Source organism: Hemitrygon akajei, chromosome 8 (assembly GCF_048418815.1).
Source record: "Hemitrygon akajei chromosome 8, sHemAka1.3, whole genome shotgun sequence".
Classification (NCBI taxonomy): domain Eukaryota; kingdom Metazoa; phylum Chordata; class Chondrichthyes; order Myliobatiformes; family Dasyatidae; genus Hemitrygon; species Hemitrygon akajei.
This window is the reverse complement of record NC_133131.1, coordinates 74964620-74979968: the sequence shown is the minus strand read 5'-3', so window position 1 is coordinate 74979968 and position 15349 is coordinate 74964620. Positions and strand designations below refer to the sequence as shown.

The window sequence follows — 15349 nt, the reverse complement described above, 5'->3', positions numbered from 1 at the left end:
AAAATGAAGACAACTTGTTAATAAAAAATTACAATATAATACACTCCAGACATATCGAACAGAAAAAGTAATTATGAGAACTAAACAGAGATATTATGAATTAGGTGAAAGATCACACAAGGTTCTTGCTTGGCAGTTGAAAACAGAACAGGCTCCTAAAACAATAAATGCAATTAGAACAAGTGCAAATAAGATTACTTATAAACCTTTAGAAATTAATGAAACTTTTAAAAAAATGTATACTGAATTATATCAATCAGAATCACAAAATAAGATTGCTGAGATAGATAAATTTTTATCACAAATAACCCTTCCAAAATTAAATTTGGAAGAACAGAAAGGATTAGATATGCCCTTTACATTAAAAGAGGTTGAAGAAGCTTTAGGATCACTTCAGAGTAATAAATCCCCAGGAGAAGACAGTTTTCCACCTGAATTTTATAAAAAATTTAAAGATTTACTAATTCCTCCTTTTCTGGAATTAATATATCAAGTAGAAAGAATACACAAACTCCCACAATCTGCTACGACAGCAATCATAACTGTATTGTCAAAAAAAGATAGAGATCCTTTAAAACCAACATCATATAGGCCTGTTTCTTTGTTGAATACAGATTATAAAATAATAGCAAAAATTTTATCTAATAGAATATCTAAATATTTACCAAAATTAATACATATGGATCAAACAGGCTTTATTAAAAATAGACAATCAACAGATAATATAACTCGGTTACTTAGCATAATTCATTTGGCACAAAAAAGAGAGGAAATGAGTGTGGCAGTTGCCTTGGATGCAGAAAAAGCATTTGATAGATTGGAATGGGATTTTTTATTTAAGGTATTGGAAAAATATGAGTTAGGAAAATCTTTTATAAAATGGATTAAAACCTTAAATATTAATCCTCAAGCTAAAGTAGTTACAAATGGTCAAATTTCAACATCATTTCGCTTAACGAGGTCAACTAGACAAGGCTGCCCATTATCACCTGCTTTATTTGTATTGGCGATAGAACCATTAGCTGAAATAATTAGAACAGTTTCAGATATTGTGGGCTTTAGAGTTAACCAAGAAGAATATAAGATTAATTTATTTGCTGATGATGTTTTGATTTATTTAACAAACTCATTGCAATCGCTGCAAAAATTATCTTTCAGATTGGAAGAATATGGGAAATTATCAGGGTATAAAGTAAATTATATTTTACCCCTTACCCCTTACCCCTTACCAAAGGAGATTATAATCAATGTTGATTAGTAACTCAATTTCGATGGCCAATAAATGGGATAAAATATTTAGGTATAAGAGTCGATAATGATGTAAAAAATTTATATAAACAAAACTATTTGCCATTATTAAAAAAAAATAAAAGAAGATCTTGATAAATGGATGATGTTACCAATAACATTAATAGGTAGAGTTAATGCTGTAAAAATGAATATATTTCCTAGATTGCAATATTTATTCCAAAACTTTACCAATACAATTGCCTCAGAAGTTCTTTCAAGAATTGAATAAATATGTGAGGAAATTTCTTTGGAAAGGAAAGATGTCAAGAATATCATTGGAAAGATTGACATGTAAATTTGATTTAGGAGGGTTACAACTTCCAAATTTTAAGAATTATTATAAAGCAAATCAACAGATTTATTGCATCTTTTTTTGATGAAGAAAAACCGGCATGGATTAGAATAGAATTAGATAAGATAGGAGAAAACATACCAGAAGATTTTATATATAAATGAGAATCCAAATGGATATGGGAAAAAAAGGAATCTCTTATATTAAGACATTTGATTGATTTATGGAATAAGGTAAATATGGACGATGAGATAAAGAAATCTTTATTAGCAAGAAGAATTTTAATTCAAAATAGGCTTATTCCTTTTACAATGGATAATAAACTTTTACATAATTGGTTTCAAAAGGGGATTAAATGCATAGGTGATTGTTTTGAAGGAGGTATATTGATGTTGTTTGATCAATTAAAAAACAAATATCAAATAACACCCTTTTCTGTTATTTTCAATTAAAGGCCTATTTACGAGACAAGCTGGGTCAAACAATGTTAATGCCAAAACCTAATGAAATAGAAATATTAATTCGAAAAGGAAAAATTAAAAAATTTACATCTTGTATGTACAATTTGATTCAAAAACAGACAATTAAATCAGGAATTCATAAATCAAGACAAAAATGGGAATCTGATTTGAATATTAAAATTGATGGAAAAAACTGGTCAAGATTATGTATAAATAGTATGATAAATACAATAACTGTCCAACTTAGATTAGTGCAATATAATTTTTTGCATCAGTTATATATAACACCACAGAAAATAAATAGATTAAATTCAAATATGTCTGACCAATGTTTTCGATGTAATCAAGAAATTGGTACTTTTTTACATTCAACTTGGTCTTGTTTTAAAATTCAACCATTTTGGATAAATCTAAGACTTTTATTGGAATAAATTACTGGAGTACAACCCCCACATAACCCAATATTATTTTTATTAGGAGACATTGAAGGGACAATACCGAAACTTAAATTGAATAAGTATCAGAAAAAATTTATAAAAATTGCATTGGCAGTAGCCAAAAAAGTTATCGCAGATACTTGGAAATCTGACTTATATTTAACTATGGATCATTGGAATAATGAAATATATAGCTGTATTCCACTTGAAAAAAATTACGTATAATCTAAGAAATGAATATGATATATTTTTCAAAATTTGGCACCCATATCTACAAAAGATAGGACTAAATATATAGGTCCTTTGAAGATAAAATTACAAAGTAATTGGGAAAAATAAAAATAAAAATAAAAATTATTTTGAACTCCATGGAGCATGTGGGGATCCTCCGATATTCAGGCAATCTTTCTCTCTTTTCTTTCTTTTTTTCCCCTCTCTTTAGATAAGGCTTTAAGGTGGGGGAGGGTTAAGGGGAGGGGGGAGGGTCAATATCAATTTTTTTTCATTATTCTAATATTTCATTTTCTATGTAATTCTCTAAAAATGTAATAAATAAAAAAAGGGCATACTTGTATGAATCAGGATGGGACTCATACTATATAATTGGCAATAAAGAACTAAACAATGTCTCCAAGGATTGTGAGAGATGTATCAGATAGGACCTTGTGACATACCTGACTGTAGTGACTCTGGAGACTAACAACCAAAGGAGAAGACCCCAAGTCGGGGAGTCAAAGAAGAATATGTCAAGGTCAAACTCTCGCTGAGTTCAGCAAGAGTTGGTAATAGATGAACGCATCCAGTGAGTTCTGGATTTGTATAAGTAAACTAAAAAGCTACGCAACTGAAAGAATCGTGAACATAAGGAGTTAATAAGTCTTGTTTGAAGATTTCAATAACTCCTTAACTCATATCCTCAATAATTATTGCTTATTTATTTATTATTATTATTTCTTTCTTTTTGTATTTGCACAGTCTGTGTCTTTTTCGCAATGGTTGAATGCCCAAGTTGATGTGGTCTTTCATTGATTCTATTAGGGTTATTATTCTATTATGGATTTATTGAATATGCCCACAAGAAAATGAATCTCAGTATAAATGATATATTTGTACTTTGATAATAAATTTACATTGAAATTTGAATCTTGAAGTTTTTTGAACTAATCCTTATTGATGAAAACTATATTTGTTTGTCACATTCATTGTCTGGTGTGTTTAATCGTGTGGTGCATTTAATTGGCAACAATTCTATGATCTAAAAATTCATTGTATCACACGGTAATACATGTAAGGTTTTAGGCAATGTCTCCTGCCTCACAGAAGCTCCACTGATATTTTCATCATGTCAATGCAAGATCGCTGATGCAGGCATTCATTCTAAAAGTCAGCTTAACGTTCTGCTCTACTTACATGAATGGTTTTGGTGAGTCATTTATGGGAAAATTGCCCTGAATTTATTTTTGTTTTGGAACGCAGACAGCAAAATCTAGCTGGGCAGAGCATGTCAGGTCAACATCAAAAGAGTTAAGAAAGACTGAATTGTTTATGACTGAAGAGTTGGAGCAAAACTCAGGACTGTGAAGGTAATGTAACAAAAGACCCTGAAGAAGGGTCTTTGCCCGAAACAAACCTCAGCTGTGTATCCATTTCCATGGATACTGCCTGACCTGCTGAATACGTCCATGGCTGGTGTCAACTCCTACCTCAGCAAGGAAGTAGACCCACTGCAATTTGTCTGTCACTGCAATAGGTCCACCGCAGACACAATCTGAACGGCTCTTCACATGGCCTTAGATCACCTGGACAATACGAACACCTGTGTCAGGATGCTATTCATTGACCATAGCTGAGCGTTTAACACCACCACTCCCACAGTCCTGATCGATAAGCTACAGAACCTGGGCCTCTTGTATCTCCCTCTGCAACTAGATCCTCAACTTCCTAACTGGAAGACTACAATCTGTGAAGACTGGTGATAACATTTCCTCCTCACTGACGATCAACACGAGCACAGCTCAGCGGTGTGTGCTTAGCCCACTGCTCTACTCCCTTTACACCCATGACTGTGTGGCTAAGTACAGCTCAAACACATCTATAAATTTGCTGATGATACAACCATTGTTGGTAGAACCTCAGACAGAGATGAGAGGGTGTACAGGAGAGAGATATACCAGCTAGCTGAGCAGTGTCACAGCAACAACCTTGCACTCAGCATCAGTAAGACAAAAGAGCTGATTGTGGACTTGGGCAAGGTAAGATAAGGGAACACAAACCAATACTCATAGAAGGATCAGAAGTGGAAAGAGTGAGCAATTTCAAGTTATCTGAGGACCTAATCTGGTCACAACATATCGATGTGGCTATGAAGAAGACAGGACAGTGGCTATATTTCATTTGGAGTTTGAAGAGATTTGGTTTGTCACCTAAAACACTTAAAAACTTCTATAGATGTACTGTGGAGAGCATTCTGACAGGCTGCATCACCGTCTGGTATGGGGGATGGGCTACTACACAGATCGAAAGAAGCAACAGAAAGTCGTAAAAATTAGTCAGCTCCATCTTGGGTACTATCCTCCATAGTATCCAAGACAGCTTGAAGGAACAGTGTCTCAGAGAGGCAGCTTTCATTATTACGGACCCCCATCACACAGGACATACCCTCTTCTCATTGTATTGTATTCTCATTGAGTACACATTCAGGGATTCAAAACAGCTTCTTCCCATCTGCCATCCAGTTCCAAAGCGGTCATCAAACCCATGAACCCTACCTCACTCTTTTCAATATTATTTCTGTTTTGCACTATTTATAAACTAACCATTTAATATACATTTATATACTTACTGTAATTGATTTACTTATTTACGTTTCTTTCTATACTATCATTGTACTGCTGCCACTAAACTAACACATTTCACAACGCATGTCAGTGATAATAAATCTGTTTCCGATTTCTAAATAACTTTCAAACTGGAAGCTTGAACCATTTTGATGATTGAGAGGGAGATGTTACCTTTGCTTTCCATGCTCTGTCTCATTACTAATCAAAGATACAATATAATAAGATCAGAGATTTCAATGGTTTTATGTCTGGAAATAGTTGAGAGTTTCAGAAACTGATTTACTGATCATTGAGTATGAAGCTTGAGGAACTATTTCTTCAGGATGGTTACAGGATTGGAATATTATCCATTTGTTCAGTAGCATTATGAGATATGAGTGATTCAGCTGCAGTATAAATCTCTTACAGAGCTTGAATTCTGTACTACCTCTGTGAAAAGCTGCTTTTAGTCATTTTAACTAAAGTCAGGTTGAAGCAATGGAAATTAAATATTTTCTGTTCTATTCATGAGCAAGACTTGTTAACGTCATAAATAAACTGTAATTCCCCAGATTACAGCATCCATTATATTGGAAAGTAGAAGAGTGTGTTGGCATTGTTTTTGAGCCTTGGGAATAATTTTGAGAGCTGTTAACAATTTCCAGTGTTCCATTGGAGAAAAGGACCTTTGCTACCCTGAGAGATGCTGAAGAATTCATCAAACGCTTGAGATACTGCACGATGCTGTCTCCAAACTAGAAACAGTCCACTCTGGTGCATTTCAAATCATAGTTGGGGACTTTCATTCCTGGAATCATCATTGTGAACCTCCTCTGGACCCTCTCCAATGCCAGTGTGGTGAACTACATATACCTGGCTGGACATGCCCCCCCCCCCCGCTGACTGCTCATGTGGCTCCTCCCACAGACCCCTGTATAAAAGCCATTGGAGGCACTGCTACTCCCTCAGTCTCCAAGATGTTGTGTGGTGGGCTCTTGCTGCTGATGCTACTGACGGTGCTTTCTTCCAGCTGATAAAAGCCTACCATGACTCACGTCTCCGAGAGTTATTGATGGTGCATCAGCCAGCACATCTTTTCTGAGATGAGGAGCCCAAAACCCTTCACAATACTCAAGGTGAGGCCTCACCAGTGCATTACAGAGCTGGAATTTTTCATCTGGAAGCAGAAAACAGCAAAGTAGTATTTCCAGTCTTGAACCGTCACAAGGGCGTTTCCCTAGTCACAACATATTCCCATTTGCCTCTGTCCAAGAATCAAACAGCAAGCATATTCTATCAGATATAGAGACCGGATCAAATACTGAAACTGAATTGTTCATCAGTGCAAAACACGGTGAGTAAATTAATTTAATTTTTTTTTCAAAGTAATGCATTAATATGTTTCCAATAAAATCCACTGTTTACAATAATTACCTATGCTTTTCCAGATTTTACACGATGTCCAAGTCAATTGAAGAAATAATGGAAACCGTCGACTCCTCCCGATGTGTGGGGATTGAAATCTCCAACAAAAGCTCGTCCTATGTTTTAACTGAACCTGCGTAAGTAAACTTCTGTGTATTTCTTTCTTTGGATTGGAATAGAAAAGTTTAAAGTATTTTGTTCAATTAAATATTTTGATACAATATTGTGATTTAGTCTAGGGCTATCATTCTTTGCCCAAGGAAAATTAGAGAATTTGATTTTACAAAAACCAAAAAAATGGCTAATCTTGTCTTGCTCAACAAAATTTGATCCAGTTTCAGCAAAACAAATGAATGCACAAATAAAACTTCCAAAGATGAATACTTCTGTTACAACCAGAAACTTCAGCATTTCAAAGTGAAAGGCAGGATCAAAATTTAGAGATCCAGATGTTGGGCTGAGTTCCGATAAAATTCTGGCTCCAATTTGGCCAGGCTCCCAGTTTCCACTCAGTGTTAGCTTCAGCTCAGCTCTGCTGCCCACATCGGAACTGACACCAAGGGCTGCCGCGCCCATTACAAACTTACAGTGGCACTTGATCCATTCTTCAGACTCATTTTTCAAAATACATATTTCACTAAACAGGCCTTTTCATCCCATTTGTCTCCCGTCTTTTTCTACTAAAAACTCCGTGGCCTGGACACAGTTAAGCAGTGTCTTGATTCTCCTTTTCGGATCGTTGGTTTTAAATGTTCCTTCCCAAATCTTTAGCTCTTTCAGCTCTACAGCCTCACCAATCTCTGCTTTACCAGTTCTGAATTAATTGTTCCACCACAGACAGGCTTACCTTCAGCTGTCCGGACTATAAGTCTTCAAGTTTCAAGAATTCAAACTCTTTGTCCTTCTCTAATTCACTCTCCAGATTTTGCTCTAATACCATCCCACATGGCAATGTGTCCAGCTTCATTTCAGAACTGCTTTGGAATTTTTCACTTTATTGATGGTATTCCCACTTTTAAATACAAGGTATTTTAGCTTGCATGCCCTTATGTCAGATATGTGAAGATGGTGATGTTTCTACATATAAAGGAAGAAACAATGTGATATCTAAAGAATGGTGAGAAATGGTGCACCTCACAAGATCATAATACAGTTGTGATTTGTCTCTTGCAGGATCTACAATTACAGTGGCCGAGTTAACAGAGCACCACCCCACATCATTGACCGGGGACAGAAAGGAGTGTGCGTCTTCATCAAAACTCCAAACACAGCCGACGGCGCTGTCGGGGTGCTGAGCTACCGTTTTGGTAACAACCAGATCTCCATGCTGGTTTCCAACCCTTATGACTACAACAAGTATAGCATCAAGTATGCTTTGTATGTCCCCGACATACCTACTCCAACTGGCAACAATTTATATAACAAGATGTACAATGAGCTAACAGAATCAGCTTCCTTCACCAAGACAGCGCTGGGAAAGGGTAACCCATCTCTGAACATCACAATAAAGGGTATATATGTTTCAGCCACAATGTCTAATGAGGAGAAAGTGATTCTCAAAATAGATATCAGAGATGTTTAAGTTAACTCTCTGTTAAAGCTCTTACAGTTACAAATCTCAGCATAGTGCAGCCTCTTTACCAGTGTCACCAATAATTTCATCCGATCACCCCACCTTTCATATCATCTTTAATCTTTTTGTTATTGTTTCTCATTTCTTTCTTTAATGTAATGTACTAACATGACTACAGTGGCTAAAGCCAATAATTCATTCCATTTTCTATTAACTCAATGCTTGAGAAGTAAATATTTTAACTTCTTACGTTATGAAGAACAGTTTAAGGTTTATTGGTAATTTGACAGCTTATAATTATATTTCCAACAATAATAAAACTGTAATCTACCAACTGTACTGTTTGTTTTTTTTTTGCTAAATGATTTATAGATAATTCTCAGAAAGAACTTTTTGATACCACACCGATCAAACCATTCAGCTCACACAAAACAGAATGTACTATGTGGTAGGAATAAATGATTGGCTAGTGAATTAATTTTTCTGTGTATTTTATGTAACAATGACAGGCACTACACTATAATACAAAGTCCAAGGGTTGTTTTGCTCTTAACTGGAGATATCTTTCAATGTTATTCCACTGAAGGTAGAAGTGGGTGATGTTGTAGATCATCTTTGGAATTATGCACAGTTTAAATGCATGTCAAAGTAACTGTCATCACCAATAATAAAATAAAGTGACTGGGCCCAGAACCACACGCACTCTTATGACTCAAACATATATTTTTTATTTTACTTGTGCACCCACACTGTTCAGAAGTCTGAACAAAACATCTGCCATTTTTATACAGAATAAGTCTATCAATTGCAGATACTGATTACAGTAAATTGCATATGTTCCTATTCCTTACTCGCAAGATCAATCACTATTCACAAGAGAGGTATTAAAGTCAATCAAAACTTCAAGCAGACAGCCGATGACATTTTGAAGTCAGTAAAGATAATTGGGCCTTAGTTCTTGGGTAAGTTTCACATCCTTCTATTATTCCTATCTCATCTGTTTCCAGCACCCCTTAAATGTGTAAGGGGGTGGGAAGGGGATGGCAGAACTTTCTGGAAAAGGCTCACTACAGAGGCCTCACTTGTCTGGCTGGAGTACATACTGCCACAGTCGATCTCCTCTGCAATGAAGCAGTCATGTCTCCAGTGTTCTCACTTGACTATAACTGCCCCAGGCTGTTGTTGTCTTTACTGCAACTTCCACACATAGTCAGAACAATTAATTCAATAAAATAGGGCTGATTTTCTGAATGACAATTGTAATTATCATGTCAGAGAGTGATTGATTAAAGGGTCATAGGTCTGATGGTGAACTGAGATATAAAGTGCCGTTGTGTATTGCACTGTCATCATACATAATGGTGCCTGGTGAGCGATCCGTGATTAAGAAAGGCAAGTAATAAGTAAATATATATAACAATTGTTACAGTGACTGGTGATGCCAGCTACACCGGTAAATGGAAATAACTTCTGTAATTATGATCGTATTAGCTGTGCTGAGCATCAATACTAACCCCATTTTTTAAAAAATTGACTGCAATCGTGAACAATAGCCATATCAGAAATGCTGATCAAGTCAACTGGTTCCCAAAGAGAACTCTGATAGGCCAATCCAATTTGTTTATTCATTTCAGATTACAGTCCAGGTGAAAATATTCCTCTTCAGATCCCTTCTGAACCCTCCACACCAGGGGTTCCCAAGCTTTTGTTATGCCATGGACCTCTACCATCAACCGAGGTGTCCTTGGACCCCAGGTTGGGAAGCCCTGCTCTACGCCTCAAATTAAACCAATGCCCTCTGGTTTTATCACCTTAAAGTACTGCATGCACAGTCATAAGTAAAGCTAGCTTTGGCATTTGCAGATTGAGATATCAGAAGTACAGGATTCAGATGGTGGGTACTATCATGCATATCGAGAGGGTTTCATGGCAATTGAGGTTGGTGTTTGGAATTATGCAAATTGGATTTAGCAAAGACTTCAACTGCAACCTGACCAGCACATCGACCAGCAACAAATCCAGACCTCAAAAGTTTGAGAGCAGGGGATTTTCACTCTGGTCCGCTGCCCAAGTAGAAAAAGGCAGAGTGGATCACAGCAGTGTAAATGAGGTCTCACGAATGGCCAACCAGCATTTGGGATTGATTATCAAGAGCAAGTTAAAGGAATACCGGGGCAAGTTCAGCGGCCATCGTCAGAGCCCTTCAAGGCTTCAGTCAGAGAAAGCAAAGAAAAGAAAAGGTCTAGTTTGTCTTTTTCCCTTCTTTATATCTGCTCAGTTAGGACAGTAGAGGTGCGAGGCAGTGTAGTTGAAGGCTCCTCTTGTGGGATGTAGGAAGGCAGGGAGGTCTCCAGTGTTCCTGACGACTACAACTGAACGAAGTTGCAACTTCCACCAATCCACGTTAAGCAGTTGGAGCTAGAGCTGGATGAACTCCAGATTATTCAGGGGTGATAGATTGGACATATCAAGAGGTACTTAAACCGAAGGTGCAGGGCAAAGGAAACTGGGTGACAGTCAGCAAGGGGAAAGAAGTTAAGGAGCCAGTTCAGAGCACCCATGTGGCCATTCCCCTCAATAAAAGGTATATCAGTTTGGATACTGTTGGGGGGGGGTAGGTGGTGACTTAACAAAGTCTGCCTCTGTTACTCAGAAGGGAAGGGTGGAGGAGGGAGAAGAGGCATGCTGTGGTGATGGGGGTTCATTAGGTAGGGGAATGGACAGGAGATCCTGTGGGCAAGAACAAGATTCCCGGAAGGAATGTTGCCCCCTGGGTGCCAGGATCTGGGATATCTCACATCGAGTCCTCAGCATTCTTAGGGAGGATGAACAGCCAGAGGTCGTGGTCCGTGCAATCTTTTTGCTCTTCACATTTCTGGAGAATCCTTCTGATATACTGAGAGCAAAACAATTGCAACAGCTGCCTGTGGCAAAAAAATATTCCAGATTCACCACTCTCTGGCTAAAGAAATTTCTCCTCATCTCTGTTCCAAAAGGACGCCCTCTATTCTGAAGCTGTGTCCTCTGCTCTTAGACTCTCTTACCATGGGAAACATCCTCTCCACATCTTCTCGAGTCCTTTGACTATTCAATAAGTTTCGATGAGGTTACCCCTCATTCTTCTGAATTCTAGAGAATACAGACCCAGAGCCATCAAATGCTCTTCATATGACAAGCCAATCAATCCTGGAATCATTTTTGTGAACCTCCGTTGAACCCTCTCCAGATTCAGCGCATCCTTTCTAAAATAAGGGGCCCAAACCTACTCACAATGTTTGGAATTATGCAAATTGGATTTAGCAAAGACTTCAACTGCAACCTGACCAGCACATCGACCAGCAACAAATCCAGACCTCTATTTCCAGACAATCTATTTCCACCTTACAAAGAAATAGATTAATTTCCCAGTTCAGAATTTCCAGATCGTTCAATCCTTGAATCCTTGAATTGATTCTAAAAATCCTTCTTCAGTGACTGCAGGTGTAAGCTGTACTCTTGCAAATCACTGTCTGTGAAAGAGAGTGCCATACTATCCATGCAGGGAAACTATGAGAGCATTCTTCTCCCAATGTTTTGCTAATATATTTTCAGTTTTCTGATAGAAGTGGACACTGCACTTTTTGCCTGGATTATATTGAAATTTTCGCTCTGCAGTTTCACATTTGGAATGTTCATTTTGTCATACAGATTGGTTAAGTATACCACATCTCCACGTAGAAGTTCAATCTTGTTTCCCAAACTCTTGTCAACTTTGAGCAAAAATTCAACCAGTGTCAAAAAGATCAAAGAAATGTTTTAAGCAGCCGCCTTTTGACAGCCAACACACTTTAGTGTGAGGAAGCAAGTGTTGAAACTCTTCAATGTTATCTTGGCATAACTAGCAAAATATTCTGCTCTTTAATGGATGAGCTTTAATTTTGTTGATAGTAAATATTGCAAGGGTCATGCCTGAAAAAAAAGCTGCTGGCTGAGGTTTTTGGCTCCGAGATGTTGATGATGAATTACACAATGAATTGCATTTTCCCATTCTGAATATGTACACCTCCCATTCCCATTACAATATGTCAATCCATGGTCACCTCCACTGTCACAATGAGGCCACACGCGGGTTGGAGGAACAGCTCCTTGTATTCTGTCTGGGTAGCCTCCAACCTGATGGCATGAACATTGATTTCTCGAACTTCCAGTAATGCCCCCACCCCCACCCCCCTCGCCTTCTCCAGTCCCCGTCCCCTTTTCCCTCTCTCACCTTATCTCCTTGCCTGCCCATTGCCTTCCACTGGTGCTCCTCCCATCTTTTCTTTCTTCCATGTCCTTCTGTCCTCACCTATCAGACTCCCCCCTTCTCCAGCCCTGTATCTCTTTCACCAATCAACTTCCCAGCTATTTACTTCATTCCTCCCCCTCCCAGTTTCACCTATCACCTTGTGTTTCTCTCTCACTTCCCCCACCTTTTAGATCTATTCCTTTTTTTTCCTCCAGTCCTGCTGAAGGTTCTCAACCTGAAACATGGCCTGTACTTTTTTCCATAGATTCTGCCTGGCCTGCAGAGCTCCTCCAGCAGTTTGTGTGTGCTGCTTGGATTTCCAGTATCTGCAGATTTTCTGTTTGGAATTTCTCTTTTTGTAAATGTCACTAAACCAGCATGGTGCCCTGTCATAATGGTGTTCCATCTGTTGCACAAGAAATCATGTTCTTAATTAAAATACTTTTATCCTTAATATACACTTTGATCTCATTGGAGATTGATTCTCTGTTGATAATTATTTTAACCTTTTACAAAAGAGAGTCTCTTCATAAACTTTTCTATGTTTGATAAACCATACAAATGTCATTAGCAATGCCTTGTCTCACACAGTTGACTCATCCAGTTGTACCCAAATTCTATTTTTTGTAGCTCTGTGCAATATTGATGTTCAATGTCTTCACTCATTTTGTCAATACAATGAGTTACAGAGTTATTTCTGAGAGGAATTGATTTTAAATTGCCGCTATCAATTTTGAGAAGACTGGTGATCACTTCTGATATAGCAGGCATTATGAATCTTCCGCCAGTTGTATGAGATTTTCCACACCCTGCTCTCATTTTGGAAATGTTGTAAGAAGCAATGAGACCACTGTCAAGGTAATCTTTTTGGCCTTTTTGGCAAATGACTGAAGTGTGCATCATTTTTCAAATGCTTCTTTCATCTTCTGGAACTGAATAATACAATAAATAGACATCAGGGACGTGTTCCTGCAATCTTCATGGTTTCTTGGCCTCATCAGAGAGTACAGTATTACGAATAAGACACATGGGGCATCACTGATCTGATGGGAACAGAATTAAACCAAACTCCAGGTACGTAACATTGTATTGATGCACTTTCTGTAGATTCTGTTTCTTAATAGGATTAGCATTTAAGGCTTCACCGCTTTCAGACTCATAGAGATCATGCGGTACATATTTATCCACCATTAATGGGGGCAAATTAAAATAAAAAATTAACACAAACTGGGAATGCCGATTGGATGTTGATGATGGCAATGAGTTGACACGGTCAGTCAGGTCTTGGGCCTCAAACTACTTACTGCCTCCCTGCCCCCAAGAATCTTGAACAACACCCCCCAATGACTTGTATTTCCCCTAACGTGCAACCACACCCATTGGGAATCACTGACACAGATGAGAAGCAACAAAGGACCCAGCACCGAACCCTGTGGCACACCACGAGTCACACGCCTCCAGTCAGAGAGGCAACCCTCTACTCCCACTCTCTGGCTTCTCTTGCAAAGTCAGTATCTAATCTACTTTACTACCTCATTCTGAATGCCGAGCGACCGAACCTTTTTGACCAGCCTCCCGTGTGGGACCTGGTCAAATACCTTACTAAAGTCCATGTAGGCAACATCCACTTTCCTGGTAACTTCCTCAAAGATGATTGGTTAGACGTGACATACCACACACCCATGCTGACTATCCGTAATCAGTCCATGCCTATCCAAATACTGATATATCCTGTCCCTAGAATACCTTCCAATAACTTTCCTGCAACTGATGTCAAACTCACTGGCCAATAATTTCCTGTTTTCTGCTTAACAGCGGAACAACATTGGCTATCTTCCAAGCCTCTGGTACTTCTTCTGTCAAGTAAGGATGTTTTAAATATCTCTGCTGGGCCCTGGCAATTTCTGCACTTGCCTCCCATAGGGTCTAAGGGAACACCTTGTCAGACCCTGGGGATTTATCCACCCTGATTTGCCTCAGGGTAGCAAACACCTCCTCCTCTGTAATCTGTACAGGGTCCATGAAGTTGATGCCGCTTTGCTTTGCTTCTTTCGACTCTGTATCTGTCTCCTGAGTAGATACAGATGCAAGGAATGCATTTTATAACCATATAACAATTACAGCGCAGAAACAGGCCATCTCGGCCCTTACAGTCCGTGCCAAATGCTTACTTTAAGATCTTCCCCCACCCGTTTTAGCTCCGCACATAGATTAACATTCCAGTCTTCCAGAGGACCAATTTTTGTCTGTTGCAATTGTTTTGCTCTCAGTATATCAGAAGGATTCTCCAGAAATGTGAAGAGCAAAAAGATTGCACGGACCACGACCTCTGGCTGTTCATCCTCCCTAAGAATGCTGAGGACTCGATGTGAGATATCCCAGATCCCGGCACCCAGGGGGCAACATTCCTTCCGGGAATCTTGTTCTTGCCCACAGGATCTCCTGTCCATTCCCCTACCTAATGAACCCCCATCACCACAGCATGCCTCTTCTCCCTCCTCCACCCTTCCCTTCTGAGTAACAGAGGCAGACTTTGTTAAGTCACCACCTACTCCCCCCCCCCAACAGTATCCAAACTGATATACCTTTTATTGAGGGGAATGGCCACATGGGTGCTCTGAACTGGCTCCTTAACTTCTTTCCCATTGCTGACTGTCACCCAGTTTCCTTTGCCCTGCACCTTCGGTTTAAGTACCTCTTGATATGTCCTATCTGTCACCTCTGAATAATCTGGAGTTCATCCAGCTCTAGCTCCAACTGCTAAACGTGGATTGGTTGAAGTTGC

At 38.6% G+C, this 15349-nt stretch overlaps 2 protein-coding genes across 2 annotated transcripts in view; both read left to right on the top strand.

Annotated features, from left to right (window-relative positions):
• LOC140732511 (AP-4 complex subunit beta-1-like) overlaps window positions 1-15349 on the top strand; it is an 870212-nt gene that overhangs the window by 611246 nt on the left and 243617 nt on the right.
• Window positions 6474-8577, top strand: LOC140731432 (uncharacterized). Its single transcript, XM_073052936.1, has 3 exons — window positions 6474-6653; window positions 6748-6861; window positions 7898-8577. Exons 2-3 carry the CDS (start codon window positions 6758-6760, stop codon window positions 8304-8306), a joined length of 513 nt encoding a protein of 170 aa, XP_072909037.1. The 5' UTR covers window positions 6474-6653; window positions 6748-6757; the 3' UTR covers window positions 8307-8577.